This window comes from Semicossyphus pulcher, unplaced genomic scaffold, assembly GCF_022749685.1.
Source record: "Semicossyphus pulcher isolate SPU_LCO1_2020_fin unplaced genomic scaffold, fSemPul1.0.p SCAF_8, whole genome shotgun sequence".
Taxonomy (NCBI): Eukaryota; Metazoa; Chordata; class Actinopteri; order Labriformes; family Labridae; genus Semicossyphus; species Semicossyphus pulcher.
In genome coordinates, this window is record NW_027211759.1 from 23,268,568 (window position 1) to 23,291,754 (window position 23,187).

The 23,187-nt window shown below is 40.7% G+C and overlaps 2 protein-coding genes across 3 annotated transcripts in view; one reads left to right on the forward strand and one right to left on the reverse strand.

The window, feature by feature from the left end:
• The first annotated feature begins 5,122 nt into the window (after positions 1 to 5,122).
• Positions 5,123 to 10,200, forward strand: LOC138613492 (homeobox protein DBX1-B-like). The gene is made up of 4 exons (XM_069687179.1): positions 5,123 to 5,492; positions 5,793 to 5,876; positions 9,091 to 9,293; positions 9,898 to 10,200. Exons 1-4 carry the CDS (start codon positions 5,123 to 5,125, stop codon positions 10,198 to 10,200), a joined length of 960 nt encoding a protein of 319 aa, XP_069543280.1.
• A 1,675-nt stretch (positions 10,201 to 11,875) lies between these two features.
• The window catches only part of ckap5 (cytoskeleton associated protein 5), a 37,163-nt gene continuing 25,851 nt past the window's right edge, over positions 11,876 to 23,187 (reverse strand). Inside the window, exons 34-45 of one of the 2 annotated variants that reach the window (XM_069685939.1) lie at positions 22,303 to 22,326; positions 18,835 to 19,008; positions 18,617 to 18,737; positions 18,332 to 18,511; positions 18,022 to 18,209; positions 16,669 to 16,744; positions 16,390 to 16,578; positions 16,058 to 16,195; positions 15,031 to 15,114; positions 14,755 to 14,914; positions 14,551 to 14,672; positions 11,876 to 14,390 (exon numbers count right to left, since the gene is read on the reverse strand). In XM_069685939.1, the coding sequence (XP_069542040.1) occupies positions 14,127 to 14,390; positions 14,551 to 14,672; positions 14,755 to 14,914; positions 15,031 to 15,114; positions 16,058 to 16,195; positions 16,390 to 16,578; positions 16,669 to 16,744; positions 18,022 to 18,209; positions 18,332 to 18,511; positions 18,617 to 18,737; positions 18,835 to 19,008; positions 22,303 to 22,326 (1,720 nt within the window). In that variant the 3' untranslated portion in view covers positions 11,876 to 14,126. The remainder of the gene's footprint in view (positions 14,391 to 14,550; positions 14,673 to 14,754; positions 14,915 to 15,030; positions 15,115 to 16,057; positions 16,196 to 16,389; positions 16,579 to 16,668; positions 16,745 to 18,021; positions 18,210 to 18,331; positions 18,512 to 18,616; positions 18,738 to 18,834; positions 19,009 to 22,302; positions 22,327 to 23,187) is intronic. The other variant, XM_069685940.1, reaches the window with a different exon arrangement.

Genomic DNA, 23,187 nt, shown 5'->3' on the forward strand with positions numbered 1-23,187 from the left:
GGCTGACTGAATACATTGCATACATTCGATACATGATTACCAGAAACTCAACAATCAAAACTATTGAGTTCGTGTTAAATATTGTTTGCAGGTAGGACAGAACCATGAAAAGCATTACAGCTTTTGTTTTGCCATTAACTGTCAGTGTTGTAAAAGTGGCTGAACTATGACTCTGGCATAAAACACATGCTTGTGCTAGAGCGATTTCATATCAAGTCTGGTTCACTTTTTTTTTAAAGAGTTTGTTTATGTTCATAAACTTTTTTTTTTTTAAGTAGAGTTGGTAATCAAAGAACTAAATGCTGTTTGAGGTGAAAATGGGCTGCTGGTTTAGCTCCGATGGTAGAGCAAGCGCCCATGTATGATAGGCTACAGTCAACATTGCGCTGATCGCAGGTTCAACTCCCGATCTGCCGATCATTTTGGTGTAAGTCCTCCACCACTCTCTACTCCACACATTTCCTGTCTCTCTTCAGCATTGGCAGAAAGTTTAAAAAAAGCAGATAATTAACTGACTGTGTGGTGTAGGTGTGTTTAAAGTTAAGAAAACATATCTTAAATGTGCTTGTATGATGCTTGTAAGCTATTGTAATAAAAACTGTAAATACAGCTAGAGCTAGCGTAAAGCTAACTCTTCATAGAATCAAAATATGCTAATTATAAATAAACCCAAACATGTACTCTATGTTGGTGTATTTTTACACTTATATATATATATAGTAGCCTATACAGTATAGTATTAATCACCATAATTGCACCTGAAACAAATATAACAATGTTTACTCTTTGGCTTTTCTTTCAGTCCAGTTCTCCAAATCTTAGCCAAGTTTATTAGCCTCATTTAGCTCGTTCTAAATTAGCTTTATGTCTGTATGTTTTTCTATTTTAATAAACATATTAAAGACACTTTAATGAGTCCTGGTTGTATAAATCTATTTCCTGCCTTCATCCTAAAGTGTTCTGCTGTTTATATCAGTGTTAGCCTGTTGACCTGGAGGCTTAGAGCTGTGACATGAGTCTTAACTAGTTATTATGTCCCCATAGACATGGCCTGAGTTGTTTTCCCTTCTTTGCATGTGTAATCAATTCAAGCAGTTAGGTGGGGAGGGTTCATGTTGTAAGACTTCAACAGGCTAATAGCTTTAAAATGAGTCTTAACTGGTGTTTAATTCACCAACAGCTGTTGTGCTGGTTAAGGATGGAGCGACGGGCCGGTCTGTCTGTCGGACCAGGAGGACAAATTAGTTCTGCTGATGCCCATATTCCCTCCCAGGGAACCATCTGCTCCACTTCAATACAATAGAGGGATTTTCTGAAGGAATAAAATGCTTTGAACGCAACAATTTCTCTCTCTCTCTCTGTGAGAGGGCTTTTGGTTAAGGTGTCGTATGTCCCGGCAGGACGGCCACTCGGTAAATCTGCTGCACATTTAATGATTGGCTCCTTTTGTTGGAGGGAGGATCATTTCATCAGGATGACTTTAGAGTGAGGAGGTTACAGGATTCAACCTAACGGGATGCATTTAAATGCATATAGAAATGAGTGTGATGAAAGCACTTAACTAAAAAGCAGGAAAAAAAGTACCTCTGTTTAATACGGCCTCATTGTTAAAGGCATCAGGGAGACCCTTAATGGATGAATTATCAATGTGAAGTCTGCCTCTGATTTGTATTTAAACTAAAGGATCTACTTTGTGTATTATCAATATAATGAGGTTCTTTTTATTTGAATAGTGAGTCTCAGTCTTCTGAGGACCAAGATACATTATTTACATATTATTTCTCCTTATTTTCTTATGTACCATCTTTTATATTTTCTTGTTAATAATGTTCTTAATTGTTTAGGACCGGCCTACATTAATATTTTTTTGCTGTTTTATAATCCTTTAAGGCCTCTTAGATCCTCTTCAGCCGGTTCTCTAAAGACAAACTGTCACAATGATAAGAAAAACAGGACTTCAACATTTTTTTTACTCTGCACCAAAACTGTGGATCTCCCTCTCCAAAGTTTATAAGAGACACAATCTGTGATCATTTTTAATTTACAACAGACACCATATTAATTAAACATTACTTTGACTACAGCTGTCACTCTTCCTTTGTTTATTCTTATCTTTTACATATTCTATTGTTCTTAAGTGATACTTTGTTTTCACTTCTTTGACACACTTTCTAAGGAAAAACAGGCACATGGTAATTTGGTGCCTGTTTTCGTTGTTATTTTTTGCATTGTTTGGTTATCACCCAGCATTTGCACTTGATTATTGTAAAGCACTTTCTGCCTCTTACCCTGTATGAAAGGTGCTTTATAAATAAAGTTGTATTAATATTATTATTCTAATTTGTATTTGTTCCTATTTCTATAAAGACAGAACAGTGTACTGAACAGATATAACAATTGTTATTTCCTTTCTGTCAATGATGTTGTTTATCACATTTGCTATGTTATTTTTTTTTAGATTTAAAGGTTACACAACGTCTCTGAAACTCCATTATATCCTTATAAATACCCTGTCAACAGATTTCAGAGGGACTATTTTTTCACTTGAAATTTGTTTACAGATAAGTTGTGCAGTCATTTTTATTCACCTCTGTTGTACTAGGCTGGCCGCAGAAACCGCACTAATATCTACTTTTATTTCTTAAGACAGCCTATATACTCTTTTTTGTAGGGGGGGGGATAATGATTTAAACAAGGTACAGATCCCTCCTAAGTAAACCTGTAAAGATTTGCAGTGGGGATGGAAAGACAAATACAATTATTTCCTTTCACACTGTCATTGGAAGCAGTTTATAGCGTATAACTGAGCAGAAAGTATAAACCTGTTCTCTGTGAACACAGAGAGAGAGAGACCAGCACGTGCTCCAATGCCATTAGTCACAGGTCTTACCGTGAATCTTCAGGGACTCAGATCCAGCTCCCCTCAACTCTCAGACCAGATCTTCTTTGTTCCTCTCTCACCTTTGTCTTTCTGAAGTCCACCCGCTGCCAGAACACCAACACAGAGGCAACCTGCCCTCTGGTTTTTGGAAAAGGTCAAAGGTGAAGAGTTTGGTATCTGATAGATCTGCAACACTGTGTTTAAGCCAGCATTACAGCATAAAGTTAGCTAACTGGTGTTTAGCTTGTTGACCATGAGCTTAGTTTTACAAATTCTTTGGTTGCTGCAGCTTTGATTTTGGGGGGGAGAACATGCACTTTAAATGTTCCCGTTTTTGGGTCTCTTTCTGCCTGCTAATGCTTTGTAGCCCTCTGTAGGGCAGATTGGAGATGGTTACAACCTTTGGTTTCATTCCTCCAAACACAAACATATTTGAGCAATGAAACTCAGACTGATGGAAGTTTAATTTATTAAAAAAATGTCTTTTGTAGTCTAATAGTCTCTGAGTAACTGAGAGAAATGCAAAAAAAAGGTGAAACAACCGTCCCCAGTCTCCCCTACTGTACTGTTTCTTTAAAAGAAGGTAAATCTGATCTGTTTGGGCAAGTATTGATCATTTTGCATGAAAGCATGCAGCGTTTAGGGGCAGTGGGTGTTTTGTGTTTTATGAACTTAATGAATTAATTTCACTCTCATTCAAGTCAGCAGGAGACATTCAGGCGATCACTGTGATCAAAGGCATCTGAATAAAGCTGACCCTAAGCCTCTCCATCTTTAAATCGTTTTAAGCCTTAAAGTCGGTAACTTGTGGACAGAATGATAATTGGTGACATTAGCTGCAAAATAATGATGATACTTGTGAAATAGAGGATTTATGGGAGTTTAAAAAAGATGCTGTGAATTTAAGAATAAACAGACAGAAGACGAAGCGCCTCCATACTAAAAATAATTTCTCTCTCCTTGTGTTGTTATTAGGCTACTGCTATAAGCTGGGTATCATCTTCATCAGAATGCTAGTTGAACATCACGAGGATGGACAAGGTCAACCAAGCTATTGTGAATGGTTTCATTAAATTCACTATCACATCTAACAACCTACCTTGATAATAGACGGCGTTAAAGCTCGTGCGCAGACTGACGCGGCTTTGACAGACGTGGAGACCCGGATCAAAGAGCGGACAGACAGCGGGCGCTCGGCCGAGGTCGTTTCATGCTTAACGGGATCAGACCGAGCAGGCCAAGGTCACATTTAATGAGAGCCTGGGACTGTCTGTGAAGAGAGCCTTACTATATTATTATTATTATTATTATGATTATTATTGTTGTTGTTGTTGTTTTTATTATAATTGCAGAATACTTTTCAAGCATCTAAAAACTTAAAGCTAATAATTAAAGCAAAAATAAATATGGAGCTAAGCTACCGTTTTTTTTATTGCCTAATTATAATAGGCTATTTCTAGGAAAATATTTGATCATATTTAACTCAACATCTGACCTCACTTTTTAAAATCGTTTTATTTGAATTTTCGGAAAACGTTTTGGGTGGAAGGAATGAAAGAAAGAAATATTTTTCTGTCTTGATAAATAATGTCGTTATAGAGTTTGATGTTTTGCGGATGCCAACGTGTTGCATTCACATGTACATGACATGTTGATTTCTTGTTTTTTGAGCATGGGTTATTTTCTTTTGAAAAGCAAGAGCACGTTCAGCGTTTCGTTGTCAATCAGAGCCAACAAGTCCCTGTCACAAGAACAAACTGTCAAATCAAACTATTAAAAAGTCGAAGTGTTGTTATTATATTATAATTCGTGCTCCTTGGACACTACAGGTGCCCGTAGGCCGCGTGCACCGTTAGGTGTCTTCTCATGTTTCAGTGAAATCCTGACATTTCTTTACCAGCTGCTCACAAACAGTCAGATTAATAAAACAGATGAGAGGACCAGTATAGTGTAATACTGTTTGACTGAGGTCCAATCACATATGAATGAGAGGACCGTTGACCAATCCCCTCACCCTCAACTTTGTGTTCAAAAAGCCTCACGCGGAGAAGTCTCGCGCATCGCTGATGGTTGAACTTGTGCGCGTGCACGTGTGCTTGAGCGTCTGTTTGTGTGTAGGGGTGTATAAAACCTCTTCAACAGGGCGCAGCACAGCACAGAGCGAGAGTGTGTTGTTTAGGTTCCGCTTTATTTTTTACCTGAAGATAAAACTAAGAAACTGAGAAGAAAACTTTTCCCACCATGATGTTTCCCTGCAGCGCCCTGCCGCCTCCTCTCTGCCCGGCCTTACTGCGTCCCCCTGCGGCTCTCTCCTCGCCCCTGACCCGCTCACTCCCCTCAGGCTTCCTGGTAGAAGATCTCCTCCGGTTAAGTCAGCCTGTCAGCTACATACACCGGACCATCTCTTCCAGAAGTCCCGGGGACTTGTTCACCCTCAGCCCTGGGCCGGGCGCTTCTCCCCGGCCGTTGGGACCCAGCACAGAGCGGTCTGTCCTCCAGAGCACCAGCCAGCCGAGCCACAACAGCCCCGGTTCCCCGCAGACCGCCTGCCCGGACTCCGGTTACCTCAAGTTCGGCGTCAGCGCGATACTGGCCCCGTCCACACGGAACGGTGAGTGTGTGGAACAAACTGGATAATGATGATAAGCCTATTATTATTATTATTATTATTTTATCATTATTATTAGTTCACCAGCGCTGTACGTTGCACCCTCTCTCGTTAGACATACAATAATGTTTAGCAGCATGTTGATGTGCAATGTTATGTTTATTTTTTCAGACATTTATGACAATATTCTTGTTGTTCAAATAATTTCCGATGCTATAATTATTTTTTTTAAAGATTTATCGTTTGATGTATGTCTCAGCACAGGTGTGAAGTTAATTTGAGTTTTTTTTATCTGCTCCTCAGTCCAGAGTTTTCAGACCAAGTCGTTCCCTTTGCCTTTCTTTGATGGGAGCCTCCATCCTTTCATCAGAGCTTCCTACTTCACAGGTAGGTGGAAACACCAGTGCCATATATAAGTTAATATATACATAGATTCAGAAGTGTTCATTTAGAGCTGATGTATGTTTGATATTTATCAGAGAGAAAACTTTCAACACATGTTTGTTCACTTATTGTACCAAAACCTGGGTATCCCTTAATACTGTTTTATATATTATACTGAATTTATATTAATTATAAACGTGATGAACAAACGTCAATTAACTCAGACCTCAATGTCTCTTAGGAAGAAAAAAAAAAGAAAAATCTAAGAAACATTTGAACTAAAATGTTCTCCATGAAGAAATGATCTCCCCGCATGTGCAGTTATTTGTGATTCAACAGTTACTTTGCATGTTTTCTGCTTCTCATACCACACTTTCTGTACTTTGGTTATTGATTTCAAATAGGCTAAAAAAAAACAATTCCAAAAGCAGTTTTCTATATTGTATGGCAGCATGTGTATTTATTAAATGCTTAAACAATTGAAGTTAAAATTAAGATATAATATTGGTTCATAAGTCTTTGTGCCAACATGATGTTTTAATGTACCTTGCAGTACATTCTACAAGTGTATTAAAACTTTGTATTTTCAACTGATACTGTTTAACATATCAATGTAATATATTTGCTAATATGTCTGATCGACTGTGTAATTTCATTTAAAATAATATAAGTGGTCAAAGTGAATCTCTGAGTAAAGGTACTCAAGGTTTTTGGGAGGATAAAGTTAAGAGTCTAAAGCTCCCTTAAACAGCGCTAAGATATATAACATGTACAGAATGTATGCCATGTACATAAAATTAAATGTATTAAAATACAAAATGAGTGAAATATACAGTTAAATATAAAACTGCCACAGAGTTGTGGGAGAAAACAGTTAAAGCTAGAAAGTCAGAGGCTGATCGTCCACTCTCTTCTAATGCAGTATATACTATAATATATACGTGTGGTTTTATTTCCAAATTGCAAATCATGTTAACATATTGTTGTGCCCAGCTGAGGCATCACAATCTCAGCAGTGCATCTATTATATACTTCTGTATTTATCAATTTAATTTAATATAGTTTATTTTATATTTTATTATTAAAGCTTAAAGCTTAAAGCTTCATCTTCGGTTCCCCGGGAAGTCATAATTTAAATATCCACACAGAGATAGAAGAGCACTGCATAAACTGACTGCACAGGTTAGAGTTTAACATACACAAATATGATGTATAAATATAAACTAAGACTAAAGTAACATCACGAGTAATGCAGCTTGTTACTAAAAACTGTATGTTCGAAAGCAAGAACTTGTAGTTTATTTATTTAATGTTCATTTGTAAGTAGCAAGTAAACCCATGTCACACACCAGTATAGTTTAAAATGTACAGCCTGAGCTAATTTGAACCCATGACCACAGATGAGTCTTTAAATACATTTAATACAATTAATAACAAATACACATGAACTCACAACATAGATACATAATGAGCCCAATATAAGCTACAAATTACAATACAATTATATACCATAAAACATGAAGCACCAGATCAAACGAGACATGAGTAGTTGGATCAGTTTGGTCCAAATTCAGGCCCAAAATTTAAAGTGTTTTCGTTGGCCAACACTCAACCTTTCAAGGAGTGTCATGAAGATTGGGACAGAAGTTTGACACTGAATAGATCTTCAATAGATCTACAATTCTGGCTAATTTAAGTTCAGTCCAAAAAGCTTCTGAATTTTATTGAATAATGAAAACACATTCTTCTAGTAGCTGTCGATGACCACCTCTCCGTCCTCAGCCTGTTAGCATGGGAATCCCCCCGGACAGCTCAGAATCAGCTCCGCCAATTTGAAGGCCTATTTAGGCGACGCAGTGACTGCTGACATTAGCACCAGTTGTCCTAATCTACAAATTAGTCCAGTTCGTCACGCTCTCAGTGTATTAGTGCCGTTTGTCATGGTCTAAATGTGAGGCGGGCATCTTCCCAGCTCGGGAACTCAGCGCCTCTTCACGCGCCTTCGTTTTCCCACCAAGCCCCCTCTTCCTGCCCACAAAGCTCCCAGCACCATGACCAAACGGAGCCAAAACCACACACACACACACACACACACACACACACACACACACACACACACACACACACACACACAGAGACACACACACACTCCTAAAAAAAATCTAAAAAGTTCTTGGCCAATTTCGACATGTTGGGACCTGGATTTAACTGTATTTATTTTCCCGCATTTGAATCAATCCAACAAACAAACAGCGTATATTTGTGTATTTAGACAGAACATCTGTATGACGTAATGTGTGTGTGTGTGTGTGTGTGTGTGTGTGTGTGTGTGACTGTGAACCACTCTAAGCTCTGTGTGTCCTCTGAAGCTGAAGTGAAGACTCTCCAGCAGCTCTACATTATACTGACCTGTCTTTAATGGGCCTGTAATATACTGGCCTGTCGACGGCCTTTTCCACTCAATTCATTACAACACAATCACCTTTCTCTATGCATTTGCAGCCCATACAATCCCCCTTCATGCTTCATTAGAGGCAGTGTGAGCGCTGCTTTGGAGAGCCCGACTCATTAGCATAGGCTCTGTTTCCACTGCCCGACAAATTGGGCTTTTAAACAGCAGATTTCAGGCAGAACAAGTATATTACGGGCCGCATCAGGGAGCCTGTGTGAGTGATGCTTTTCTGAGAACACTTTACCAAAGCACAATATCAGAGTTTAGCGCAAATCAACTTAAAAGCTTTGAGTCAACAGTGAAATTCAAACTTTCCAGCAACTATAAAGCAAAGGAAACAACCTTAATTTACATGACTTTAAAATTAAATAGTAGACAAATACTCTACAAAATCACAATTTCTATAAATAGATGTTGATTAATTGATCCTGAAAAGCCCCACATTTTTACCAGTGTAAAGCTGAAAGTTATCTGAGCAATTAAAAGTTTTTCATGTTATGAGCTGCGTATTTATTTAATTGTACAAGAAAAATGTTAAAAACAATTAAATCTTTAGGAGCTATAGAGTATGTCTTAGGGAAGTGCCTTAAAACTGCATCCTTTGTAATGTCCACCAGGGGGAGACTCAACTGTTGGCAAAACAACTGCAACAACAAAATTTTGTCCAGTATCTTTTCATTGTTAAAAATCTGTTGAATGATGGTGGCTATCAAATGTCTATAATGCTTTATTCTCATAATACTAAAATGTGTTTTGTGCTTCCAGCTTCTTCCTCTGTGGTTCCTGTCCCGGGAACCTTCTCGTGGCCCCTGGCCCCCAGAGGAAAGCCCAGGAGGGGCATGCTGCGTAGGGCCGTGTTCTCAGACCTCCAGAGGAAGGCGCTGGAGAGAACTTTCCAGAAGCAGAAATACATCAGCAAACCAGACAGGAAGAAACTCGCCAGTAAACTAGGACTGAAAGACTCCCAGGTACAGACTCAGGACTAACTTACTATTTTAATTTATCGTAAAAAACAATACGTTTATTTTATGATCTTTCGCTCTTATAGTGTGCAATTTAAGATTTATGCCAGTGTTTTAAATCGTGGTCCTATTTTTACATATTTTGGGATCTTAAAGATTAAAAAGTACAAGAAGTTTTATTGCTCCAGTAAAATGCTTCACCCAGGAGACATGATGGCTACAATGCAATCCTTTGGGGCAATTGCGCTCGATCAACGAATGTCCACTACAACTGCTTTTTTTGCCACTAACAGTCTCAGATTGTCATTTTAATTGTCTGACAACATTACAGAAAGATTTAGTTAAGGTTAGACCCTTTTTTTATTAACCATAAACAGCCGTTTTATCGCTCTTTTTAAAGCCACCAGACTCCATTGAAAAAAATAGTAATTTTACCCAGAGCTGCTGGTCTAAAGCTACCTCTATCTGTTAGTTTGTTTGTGCTGTTGCTGGCTTTGGTTTTTCAAAGGGTTAGCTCTGATCCAAGAAAACACAACAGCAGAATTAAAGTAATAGTACATTTTTATTTATTTATTTTATTAAACATTGTTTTATTCTGTGTCCTGTGAAGGTGAAGATCTGGTTTCAGAACCGCAGGATGAAATGGAGAAACTCCAAAGAGAGAGAGCTGCTGTCTACGGGCGGCTGCCGTCAACAGACCCTCCCCACTAAAACCAACCCCCACCCAGACCTCACTGACGTGGGCAGCACTTACTGCCAGAGGCTGGACAGGACTGCACCCACCAGCCAAACACAGCAGGACAGCCAGGAGTCACGTCTTCACCACCATCATAATCATCATCACGAACCCTCCTCTCCGTCAGAGTCCAGCAAACAGTCGGAGTCAGACAGTGAAGAGATCACAGTCTCATAAAGACCAACTGGTGGTTTGATGTAAATATCAGAAGAGCTTCTCCATACATCGCTGTGTTTTCTCAGCCTTCCTTCCTCAGTGCCATATTTCTGTACAGTTTGTATATAACACTTTTTATATGTACTTCAGTTTATCTATATACAGTAAATGAGGTATACTGAGCTGTTTTAGATATTTGTAGATTGAAATGTTTTAAATATACAAATGTTTTTTTTCATACATATTTGTATTCTTTATATTTTCTAATAAATGTTAAAAAGTCTCATTTAGTGTTTTTGTTGACCACCTGACTGACATAAAACTATTAGAAATAAAGGGGAGTTATGGTTTCATTTAAATGTGGGAAGTATTTATTTTAACATATTTAAATTTAAATGACCAGTTTGCTGCAGCCCTAAGAGGGAACATAATCCCTGCGTTCTCTTACAAGCGACCAGACTCCATTGACAAAAATAGTTATACCCTGCAGAACACAGGGGTTGTCACTGCTACCACTGTTAGAATTTTGTTTTATTGTGTGACTGTGGATCTCTGAATCAGTGGTTCTCAACTGGCCTACTTCAGGCCCCAGCACCACCTCCTTAATGAGAAATCGCCACCCAAATTTCTAAAAACTGCTCAATTTGATTTAATTAAAAATAGTACAGTTTGGTATGTAATGTGTTATATGTGAGTGGTTGGATTTTATTTTGGAGCAACCAAGCTAGCTTCATTCAATTGTTTCAAGTCTTTATGCTAGACTACCTGGCAGCTGGCTGTAGCCTTACATACTCTGTACAGATGTGAGCGTTGTATCTTCTCATCTGTGTATCAGAAAGCAAGTTAACAAGTGTGTTTTCCAAACGTCAAACTATTCCTTTTAACATGGTTCTTACTCTCCAATCCGTCCTGTATAATATCTATCTTTATTACTCATGTATTACAGCATTTTTTGGTGGCTTGTCTTATGTAATGTTTCAATTAGCAGCCTTTTTCCAACAGAAATAAAACAAAAAAGTGCAACATAAATGCAACTACTGTAGGGCTCGTGAAGTTTCAAGAGTGTAGCTGCAACTGTAGTAATCAGTGGATACATGGAGTGTGAATAAACTACACTACTACCCATGTACCCATGTCCTTTAAAATAAAAGTGCAGCATATACTTTTTTTTTCTCCAAGCACACATACACTGAAAACAGCTCCGCGACCCACCAGTTGAGAGCCACAGGTCTAAATGGTTTGTTTGCATTCACAGTATTTGTAAAACACGACACTAAAAAACTAATCAATCAAGAAAGCAGTATGCCAGAATTAAAGTAAAACAGTTTTGTGAAGCATTCAGGCACTTCCCATTGAGTTCTTCTTTTAAAGAGCATTCTGCTCTGCTCCTCCCAGTAGAGGCCGTCAGTGTGAACATAATATTCTTATTCCAGCACTTTTTAATGTCAGATCTTTTTTCGTTTTAGTAAAAGCATGTTTGCATGTTGTAACTTAAAAGATTTAAGATCTAAGATTTAAGAAAATAATTAAATTGTGAGTCTTTTGTTTTCCTGAGCTGCCACTTTCCTGCTTAGCTGCAACAGGTTACTATCATAGACTTGGTTGCTAACAAGAGACAAAGCAAAGGATTTCAGTAACACATTTGTAAAACAAACAAACGAATAATTAAGGACAAATAACTCTGCAAACCCAAAGATTGATTGTTAAAAAAAACAAGACTTTATTGCCATTTTCCACTATGGATTATACAAGGAAAGCTGGAGAGCAACAATGAAAGACGAGTACTGACAACTGAATTAAATACAAAAACAATGTTAATTATTTTGCTTTACTCAACATTCAGCTACAGAGCAGATGACTGACAGGGCCGTGACCATCTTTATCCTCATCATCGGAAAAACAATGACTTAATTAAACAGAGGTTTCATTAACTTTATTTACATGAAAAATAAAAACAATCACTGACATCATGCCATGCTCTTTAAAGCCTACGAACACAACAGAGCGGCTGCTGTTAAATAACTGAAGGGAGGTGTTAGTGGAGGACATTACGTACAGTATTTACAGCGAAATGTCAACCGACGGCACAATCAAACACACGACTTAGACACACCTGTGTACGCCTCTGCTCGTCTCTGCTTCCTGTTGTACGAGGGGACAGATTCTCCGTTCTGATGGGCTGAAAAGCAACAGCGGCTTGAGCCACTTCGTCTCTATAATTAAAGTAGTTTGTAACCCTGTTCCGCATTAAAGGTGAATTCAAATGCTGAAAAACCTGGGTCACATTTTTACATATTTTGGGGTACTAAAAGGTTTTGGAATTGCTCCTGTGGATCGCTTCAGTTGGCAGCCAGGAATCAGGCTGTAACAGCTGCAATGTAATCCTTTGGGGCAAATGTGCACTATCAAAGTATGCACAATAAAAGAGCTCGTTTTTGGATCCCAACAGAGATTTTGTTAAAGAGTGAGATGCTCTTTTAAAACCAGGAGTGACCATTACATTGCCATCTTCAAAGCCACCAGACTCCATTGACAAAAACAGTAAATTTACCTCTCAGAAGACAGCAGCTGTATTCCAGCAACTCCTGTGTTCTTTAATGCAAAAATGACTGTTTCTGTCAATGGAGTCTGGTGGCTTTATTGAGAGCAATGTGGCGAACAGCTACTACTGCTTCAAGGCTGCTGTTGCTGCATCCACTGAAGAAAAAAGTCCAAGATTTTTTTGTACCTATTGGTCATTTAGACCCCTTTATAGGTACAAATATGACCCTGGTTTAAAAATGCCAGAATTTTTATTTAAATTAAGAGTTTAAAAAACACTGACTTGAAACAATAACAAAAGGCCACAAAATGCTTTCAGGATAAAACTTAACAGTCTCCTTTGTAATCCTGACTTAACACGTCCTTCAACATGTGCATACAGCTGCGGCTTTTACAGTCTGGTCAGCAGAAAAAAGACAGAGGGCTTGACATCACTGTGAAAAATGCAGTTTCACTTGTTTTGTGGCCCAAATTGTCTGAAATTGACAGAAATCAGACACTTTGTTACTTTGTTTATTCCAGTAAGTGCTGGAGCTTCAAGTCCTGTTTGCATTCTATTACTCTGCAAACAACTGATGCACACATAGTAAAACCCTTCACCCTTCAACTAGAACCACTGACATTTAAAAACAGATACCAGCTTCAGCCACAAGAGGGCAGCCACACCCTGCATTTACACAGCTACCTCAGCTATTTACAGCAGTGTTGCTCCTTCCAGACACAGCAGCAGTGACATGGTACGTCATGGTTTGAACAGGAACGAACAACCTGTCAGTCGTTATTTTTTCCTGCAACCACACGAGAAGCTCTTCATAACGGTTAAGTGGTTAACAACCTTTAAATATGTACAAACATTTTGTGTGGTGATACTAAAACAGAGAGGAGGAGGAGGAGGTGGAGGAGGGTAAGTTCACTATGTCGTTATTATAATACAGTGAGTGTGGAGGCTGGGACATGGCGGGGTGAGGAAACTGTACAGACTGAGAACTACGTCACGACTCACTCTGGATTCATCTCTTCTGATGGTCGACACAAACAAACATGATGCGTGTGTGTGAGAGGAGTTTGAATGTTAGCTAAAAATGGTTCCTGCTGTGTGTGTGCTAAAAATCCCAGTCACAGCCTTAGTTCCATCTTAAGGTACTCAACTATACAATCAGATTAGGGTGCGTTTGATTTCTAATAACGTACAGGCACAGTGGGTGGAGTCAGGTTAAAACTCAGGGGTGTCTTTTGTCTGTTGCTACCTGGTTTATTGAAAGATGTATGGGCTTTAAGTGCTTTCTACCTCCATCTACCAGAACATGGAAATGAACACAGAGGGAGTTAAAAAGGACGATGGATGTTCTACCGGCTGAACTCCACAGGCTTTTTGCGGATGAGATGAGGTGGTGAAGCGGCGCTCCTCACTGCCGGTTGCTCTTTATTCTCTCCAGACGTTTCTTCAGGTCGTCCAGGTTGGCTGCCGGGGAGGCGGAGCGGGTGTGCGTGTGCGTCGGGGAGTGGGAGTGTGCGTTGTGTTCCTGCTGGTACAGCTCTCGGGACTCTTTGAGCTGAGACAGCTTACTGTGGAGCATGTCGGTGGAGGAGGCCACCGACGGCTTGGAGGACAGCAGGGAGGAGATGGGAGGTCGGTGCTGAGGCTCGTCCTCGCCTCCTACGAGGCCCTGCTGAAGGTGGAGAGGACAAGAGAAGGAAGGGATGTTTTAGCTTCTGTAGGCATGCAGTAAATGTGTGTGTGTGTGTGTGTGTGTGTGTGTGTGTGTGTGTGTGTGTGTGTGTGTGTGTGTGTGTGTGTATGTGTGTGTGTGTCTGTGTGCGCACACTCACCCTAGCGTTGTTTTCCAGGCCTTGTCTCTGTCGGAGGATCTTGAGTCTCTCGTAGTAAACGGCTGGTTTCAGCTCTTCGTTGTTGCTGCTCAGACTGGAGTCCATGCCGTGCTGAGGGATCACTGCAGACACACACACACCGGGGTTAATACACACTCCTGCCATCATTCTAAATAAACCTAAACAGTGACAGCTCTCCGTTACCTGCAGAGGTCTGGATGCGAGCCTTGCCCTCTCTCTCAGACTCGATCACGCGGAGGCCTCGCTCCACGTAGCTCTGGAAGAACTGCGACGTGTTTTTGAGGAAGGGCTCGAGGTCGGCATCAGAGTACTTCTGCTTGTATTCATACAACTCCGTCAAACCCTGAAAAGATTTGACACATTATTCAAACATTCATGTTTCAAGGCTCAAGCTATCGTTTTCTGTCAGTGAAGTCCTGAAAGTCAAAGGAATTGGAATGAATCGAGTGTGGAGCCGACCTCTTTAGTGTTCTCCTTGGAGCCGATCTTCTTAAAGATTTCAGACAGAATGTCGCTGACCTTCGCCTTCGACATCCGGTCGTCCTGGAAACAAAACATTAATGTAATAATCTAAGATTTTCATGTAAATAAATGTCTGTTAAGTCACCATCTATCACCGAATGAGGTAACACAATGGTGATTGAGCCTGTTGCCCACTGAAGAAAGTCTTGCATTTGCAGTCTATGGTATAATTATGGACTGGGTGTCGGTCACAAATAAATCACAAGTGGCGCCCAGTTAGTGAAGCATTTTCCTTACTATTACTGAAACAATTAATCGACTAATTGACCAAGGACAAGCAAAATAGCAGCAATAAAAGCAAACAACAGCATATCCACAGGTCCAAAGTGCTCCTGTGGAAAGCAAAGTCCGCTTTACAAGTCTTGCATGCGATCCTTTTGTTCGCAGCGTGGAGGGTGAAATGCTCCCAGACTTTAGACATTTGAAGTAGCGATGGCCTTGCATCTGCCGCCGCCATATGCTATGTTTTGTTTACCTATTTCTTCCAAGTCGCTGTTTTGCATGCGCAACTCTCAGCAGAGATAGTAAGGATGTGAGATGTCTCACCCCTCAGCAAACTCAGCTCCGGAAAACGTGCGATGATGTAACCAACTAATTATCGACAATTAAAGTAATTGGCATCTAATTTTGTGATTGATGACGACTAATCGTTGCACCCCTCAATCCATCACACTACTTTCACATACACACTATTCAAAGCCACCAGACATGGAGATAAACCCTGATTTTATCAGGCCAAAATAAGCACTTTTACTTGATTCATGCATGTTACATCCCATTTTGCCGCCGCTCGCTGAAACAATCTACTGGAGAAAGTAACTCCAAAACATATTGTAGCCAGTGATCATTCAGAGCACTTAAAATACAGTCCAGGTTTAGAAACGTGGGAATTCCCTTTTAATTTACATTTACAGTCATCCTGAAGCTAGGAGCTACTGAAGTGTTGTGTATTTGCTTTGCTTACCATGCGCAGACCGCCCTTCTCGTTGCCGCGGTCGCTCTTGTGTCCCGACATGTTCCCAGGGAGTTTGACCACCCGCCTCAGATGGGCCTCCAACTCGGACTCATTACGATTCTCGATCATTGATAGGTGATCCAGGATCTGTTCAGCAGCACATTCAAAAAAACAAACAGATTACAACTCAAAAAGTAAAAGATAAATATCAAACATGGCAGGAGAATGTAACTGAATGCTGCTCAGAATATGATGAAATGCAGTGCGTGCGTGCGTGTGTGTGTGTGTGTGTGTGTGTGTGTGTGTGTGTGTGTGTGTGTGTGTGTGTGTGTGTGTGCTACCTTGGCCCCGGTGAGCTTGCAGAGTGTGTGCAAGAGGGTCTTGAGGGTTCTGTGTGGGACGTCGCTCTTCAGCTGCTTGAGTTTCTCTTTGGGGAAAACCTTCATGAAGTTGTGGACGTCCAGTAAGATCCGGTCCAGGTTGATGCTGTTGATGGTCTCTGGGAGGAAGCGGATCATCCTCCACAGACACTAAACACACACATGCACACACAGATGAGTTAATGGACAGCAGGGTCAGGGGTGTGTGTGTGTCAGGTCCTCTGCTGTGACTCTTCTTACCTTCATGACGAGGTCAGAGAACATGGGGGGACCAGCTGTTGTGACTAAACTGTCCTGAAGCAGAACCAACAGGGCGCTGCAGAGAGGGAGGGAGGGAGGGAGGGAGGGAGGAGGGAAGGTGTCGATTAAACAGACTGACAAGAAAATTATTCAAGAACAAACAAAGATCCAAGAGGTGACTTTGCCCCCTCAGCTGGATTCAGTCAAAACTAATGTAAGGCAAAAACAGGACTGTAGGGATCTTTACAACATAGTGATTAACTTGTGTTCAAGTTGTCCGACACATTTTTAAGGCTATATTCTTTCTTATAGAACCGTAAATTCCAGAATATAAGTCGCAGTCTGTGTTTTGGTGTCTCCCAGAGAAAAAAAAAAAAAGGTTTTCTATTACAATGTATTAATAATAACAACGTGTATTCAAGTTATTTAAACACCATTTCAATTTATTTTCATTTGAATCACAAAAACACACATTTTAGCCAACCATCTGTTTTGGCCATGTCGAGTTTGCAACCCTGCTAGCTACCAGTGCGGCAGTGCTACACTCACACACTTACCGGGAACCTGCCTCAGAGTCCGTGAGTGCTTAGTGCTGTCCCACTGTCAAATCACCAAGTGCGCGAGTGTGTTTAAAATGTATTGATTTCTAAGCTTCCAGTTTCCTTCTCATATAAGATAAGAAAGCAGTAATCTAAGTTTTGCTCAGAGGTACCATTTTCTCTATCTGTCCTTTATGTCACCTGTGGTTGGTTAATGCAGTGGTTCCTTAACTTTCTTGTAGGACCCCCCTTTGGTCAATGAAAATATTTTCAAGCCCCTCCTACCCCTAATAAACATACATCCACCAACACACGCTCTCAGACACGTGCTGCTCCTCTATATCTTTTGACAGGTCATAAAAGCACCTCAAAATAGTACTGTAAGTGTGCAGCTTTTTACATGACGCAGCTCTGTAAGCTACTTCATAAGGTGAGTCGAGCATTTAAAAAGGCACAGATGCAACTTCAGTGAAGCCACTGTTTACTGCACATGCGTTGAGTATAGGGTTCCAGCCCTACACTCAACTGTCATGCCAGTCACATCGCAGGTGACACATACCTGACGCTGCTGCTACCCTCACATGTAATGTCAGCTGGATGTGGAGGCTTTCACTCACGCCAGGCGGCTTTTCAGTGAGTGTAATCCCGTTATCAGCGACACCCAGTACTAGTTAATACTGTGGCCATTTAAACGGACCACTCATAGCAGATCTACAAATAACTAGCATTAAAAAACAAATACATGTGAGACTGTTTGGACTAATGTGACAGTCCGATACAGATGATGGTGTTATTTAAGTTCCTTCACACTAACCTGATCATGTTGGTCTGATCAGATCTCTCCAGGACTCTGATGACCAGCAGGTTCACTGATCTGATGACCTGCTGTCCGTCTTCTATGTCCTCCACTCTTCCGTCCAACATCAGCGTGATCAGGCCGTGCATCAGGTCCTTCAGCACACCCATGGACGCCTCTCTGGCAAGAGACTCCATGGAGAACAGCTGAGAGAGAGACAGAGACAAGGAGGAGGTGGTTCATGTCAACAATATTGTGTCCTCATCTTAGGTTCTGAATCAACCACACACATGTAGTATATGTTGCACATCAGCAGGCTGTGACTCACAGAGAGCATGTTTCCGATGATGCAGCTGTACAGTTTGATGATGTCCTTCTTGTCCAGCCGGTCGTCGGCCATGTGCGTGCTGTAGATGAGCCTCAGCTGCATGAAAGTGGCGATGAGGAACTGATCGATGTGTCCCGACATGACTTCAGCTTTGTCCTCCTGCCGCAGCACCTCGTCAATCTGAAGGGACAAAAAACTCAATGCTTGAAGCTGCTATATACTTTTATTATGACACGTTATGTTATTGGAAACTCCATATTATCTAAATACAGTATGTTTGCATACCTGAGCCAGCGCCTGTATGCTGGTGTTAATGTCACCGCTTGCCACCTGAGAGATGACGAAGTTGATGGTGGAGGCCGTGCTGTTGTGGAGGTCGTCAAAGTGTGGAGAGACAGAATGCATCCTGTAAAAACAAAAATGATATTAACTAATGTTTTCACTTTTGTGTGTGCTTCAAAGTCTGTTACAACAGCAGATTAGAAACATGTAAGTGTGTATACTTGGGTTCGGGGATCTTGATGGGCTCCAGCAGCTCGTCCAGCTTGTGTTGGACGAGGTCCGGCAGCTCGCACACTCGGCTCTGGTCCATCTCGATCATGTCCAAGTCTAACTGGAACTCCTTAGGGAAGGACGGGTGGGAGGACTCGCTGTGCTGGGCGTTCTGTCGGGCTTGGCTGAACGGTGGGAGAGGGGGGGTTGGAGAGAACAGTATATTTAATCCAGTGTATTTTCGATCAGTGCCATCTAACTCCAGTCCTGAGTGACACAAGCTTTTACTTATTAGTTTGAAGACCATCAGATATATTCACATACTGTCATAAAAAGGTTTGACTTCCAATATCTGATTCTCAGGTGGTAAAAACACTTTCATAGAGCACTTACTACGTTAAATAAAATTGGAGAATGGAAGAATTTTTACTTTTCGGCTTTAAAACCAGCTTTTTTTAATGTATTTATAAAGACTTCTAAAATGGTCGGATGTTTGGACATTTGAATGACAAGATGTGTTCAGTAGTTTTACCCTTCAGTAATATTAGTTTTTCTATTAGTAACGTATTCAAGTGTCGATGTTCTTATCTTATAGAGATTGACAGTCAGGACTGGAGCTGATCAGGACTGATCTATAAACAACATCCGAATCCTTAAAGGGAAACGACGACAACAAACTTCCCATTGCTTTGCAGCTTTCACTTGTCTTACTGCCTCGTGGTTGTACATCTCCACCAATGAGTCAAGCTGTAGTTTACATCCAATTGATTTTCCACTAAATCGGTCACAGATTTAAAAATGAATAAACCAGATGTAAAACATGATTTACCCTCCAGGGGTTCCTGATAAATTGTAACACCTTAAAATGTAACAGTTGGAGCTGAAAATTACAAGAGAAATAAACACGTTTGCCTTTTTTAAAATCGAACTATCTCCTATGTAACTCTTTGATTTCGCACAAATAACACTTTGGGTATGTGACTAGCAGAGATAAGCACTGTAATTTGGTCTATACTGTCAAATTACTTATATTCTAACACAGAACTGTGTAGTAATTAATTTATGTGCAAACTGTGATGCATCAGAGACCGTGAAGATTTAAGTCTCGGGTATGAGTTTCCATTAGGCTTGGGCGGTATCATGGTATTGCGGTAAACTATGATATTTAGAAATCCCAACCATCTGGATTTTTGAAGCAATTGAAATGCAGACTCTCATTTTTCTATTACACTGATGCAGAAATTACAACCACAGGCGAGGATTAACTTGTGAAAATAAAAAAGATACCTCTGCCCCGTTTGGGCAAATGTTGGCGAAGCTGTGTGTACTGTGCGCCTCAGAAAAATTGTCGCTAAAGATGATAACATGTCCACGCAACATCCGTTTATGCAACACCTATTATTGCCAGTGTGATGCGTATTATACCGACAGCTGATGACCTCATTAAATTAAGGTGCATTTCGACAGTAGGAACCAGGGTCTAAATTTAGTTCCAGGGTAATTGATTTACCAGGTCCAGGAACTTTCAGGGCGGGGCCTGCAGCGCTGATCGTTTCTGACTGGCCGAGTACTCGCAGCATTTTATTTCACCCCCCATGTTTAAAAGACTGCAGCTTCAAGCTCACTGTAATCATTGTGCCTCAAGATTGTTTGCAATGCATTAAAGCATGATCAAAACAGCAAGTTGAATCTCCTCCATGCTAACAGGCTAACTGTAGTCACACAAATGATGATACAGCCCTGTTTGTCGTGTTTTGTGGCGTCATCTTTGTTGTATGGCCTTCATCTTGTTCTTACCGCCACCTACTGGACTGGCGGTGTAGTGCATTTACTTTTATTGCTTCTTCATAAAGTCATTGGCCTGATTTGCATAATCCTCCCGGGACTTTAGGTCGCCCTGGAAACGCAGACAACAATGGGCCACAGGAACCATTTAGTTCCTTGAATACAAGTTCCTGGTACTTTCGTTGAAAAGCACCTTTATAGGCTACTTTGCAATCGGAGGACGGCTCCGGAGAGTTACTTGAAACTGGCACGCCAAAATATCAGCGACCAATGAAGCTGTTATTTTTGTGTGTGTGCGTCCTTGAGATCTGCAAGTCGTATAATTTATGTTAACATTTCGTATAATCCTGGGTTGTGTAGGAAGACTTGTGTGACATTGACTTCCCCCTCCAACACGCCGCTCCGCAGTTTTCAAGCACTCCGCCCCCCAATACTTTCATATACCCTATACTCTAGTATTGTGGAAAGAAATTATTATGGTATAAAAAAAAACAAAAAAAGAGGATACCGCCCAAGCCTAGTTTCCATATTTTCTTGACTTGCCTCACTGTGGATCTAGGTGCATACATACATTACAACTGCAAACTGAGGTTTATAAAAACAAAATTGCTGAAAAGGATTAAAAAGTATTTTCCTTAATTTCAAATTTCACACCATTAAACTAATAACAAAAATATTCTTAATCATGAAATGTGCGGGGAAGGATCTAATGGCCAAAGTAAGTGACCTATATTTAAATTCTTAATAGGGATGCACGATATTGGATTTTTTGCCGATATCCGATATGCCGATATTTTACAACTCGTTTAGCCGATTACCGATACCGATACTTTTTTCCCGCACACCTAATTGCAGAGATCATCAACTCTCTTCATTATTGGAATTAGCGCACAGTATAATGGTGCTACTCTTATCACATTTGTTACACCGGTCGGGGTGACGGGTCTTGAGATGGTTGATCAAGTTTGTAGTGTTGAAAGACTTTGCCTTGGCTCCTCCTCGCATCACCGAAGCTGAGCAGTCGTTGCAAATAGCAGTTTTGCTTTCTATTTCGGACACTTTGAAAAACGTCCACACCACGGACATTTTGGCTTCTAACGCTCTCATGCTGCAGGTAGACACACGTGACGTCATCACACTGCACCGCGCAGGTCTTCTTCGCGCCGGGGACATTGCGCCGAGGTCGGGCATTTAATCAAGTATGCAGCAGCCCATTTTATCTGTTAATTATATAATCGGCGTGTTGGCCGATGGCCGATATTGGCTTAAAAATGAACTATCGGATGATACCGATAACGTGCCGATAATATCGTGCATCCCTAATACTTAATATACATAAATAACTTAAAGTGTCCTTATATATATTTGTAGCTGGCAGGATTCTTTAAGTCTAAGCAGAGGACAGTTTGTCACATTGCCTGCCACAGTATACAGGAACATGCACCGGTCAGACAGGAGGTGATGGCAGAAGAAGAATGAACCACAGTTAAAGTGACTGCAGGACATTTTGAGCATCAGTCTGGTGCTTTACCAACAATTTGTAGAAGCACAACGACCTCAGCTCAAACGTCACTGAAAACGTCCCAGTTCATTAGTTTTATGAATGGTGGACATTAGATTGCATTCAGAGAGGAGTCCTTTAATGACGACATGTAGAAAAGAGGGGCGGAGGAGGAGGAGGAGGAGGTACTTACATCCTATACGTGCGATACATTATCCTGCTCCAGAACGGGAGGCAGGCAGAGCAGAAAAAGGAGGAAATCACACAGGAAGAAAGATGAAGGGTTAAGAGACGCACAGGCAGCTAAAGATGATACACACACACACACACACACACAGGTTGGTCTCACAGACACAGAGGAGAGAGTCGAGTGCCAATTTCCCTTCATAATATGCATCTGTGAGAGCAACCCGACATGCAGTGACTCAGTAAAACAGGACGAGAAGAAGAGGACAGATTAGTTCCGAGCAGAACAAACATTCAGAAGATTTATGGCATGAATCTAACTACAGTCAAGAGTTCTGTGATGGATCAGACAGATTAAAGAGGACGATGGTTGAAAGAGCAGAAAACATGCATGAAAACTGTTGGAAAAATGGGGTTTCACATCCGTTTACACGACTTTAGTGCAATTCACTTTTTTAATATTTAGGAAGCATGTTTGTTTTCAGAAGTGTGTACTGTAAAGTAGCGGAGGGGCGGTGGTGAAGTGGTAACGTCCTTTGGTTCGGAGTCTAATTGTGATTCTGTGGAGTAAATTTTTGCCAACACAAATTCATATCCTTTTCATACATCCTGCAGAAGCACCATTGTTTCCTGAAAGCATTTCTATCAAATACATTTCATACAATCAAACTTAGTGCAAGGGCATGAATGGTATTAGCAGACTTTTCAGGATCACGTGTTGTATAAAGGGTTGTAAGAGTGTTACTGTGTTAATGTTTTAAGATCATAATGTTTGATCTACCACTTTCATCCCTGTGTTTTATATTAGATTATAAGAAAGGCTTTGTATGTAGGCTGCTTGAGACTCTTTGGGTACGTCCACACTAGCATTTTTTTTTTTGTGTACAACTTT

Coding starts and splice junctions, on each gene's coding strand:
- LOC138613492 (XM_069687179.1), top strand. CDS start 5,123: ATGATGTTTCCCTGCAGCGCCCTGCCGCCTCCTCTCTGCCCGGCCTTA. Junction 5,877..9,090: donor CAGAGCTTCCTACTTCACAG/GTAGGTGGAAAC, acceptor TTGTGCTTCCAG/CTTCTTCCTCTGTGGTTCCT. Junction 9,294..9,897: donor TAGGACTGAAAGACTCCCAG/GTACAGACTCAG, acceptor TGTCCTGTGAAG/GTGAAGATCTGGTTTCAGAA.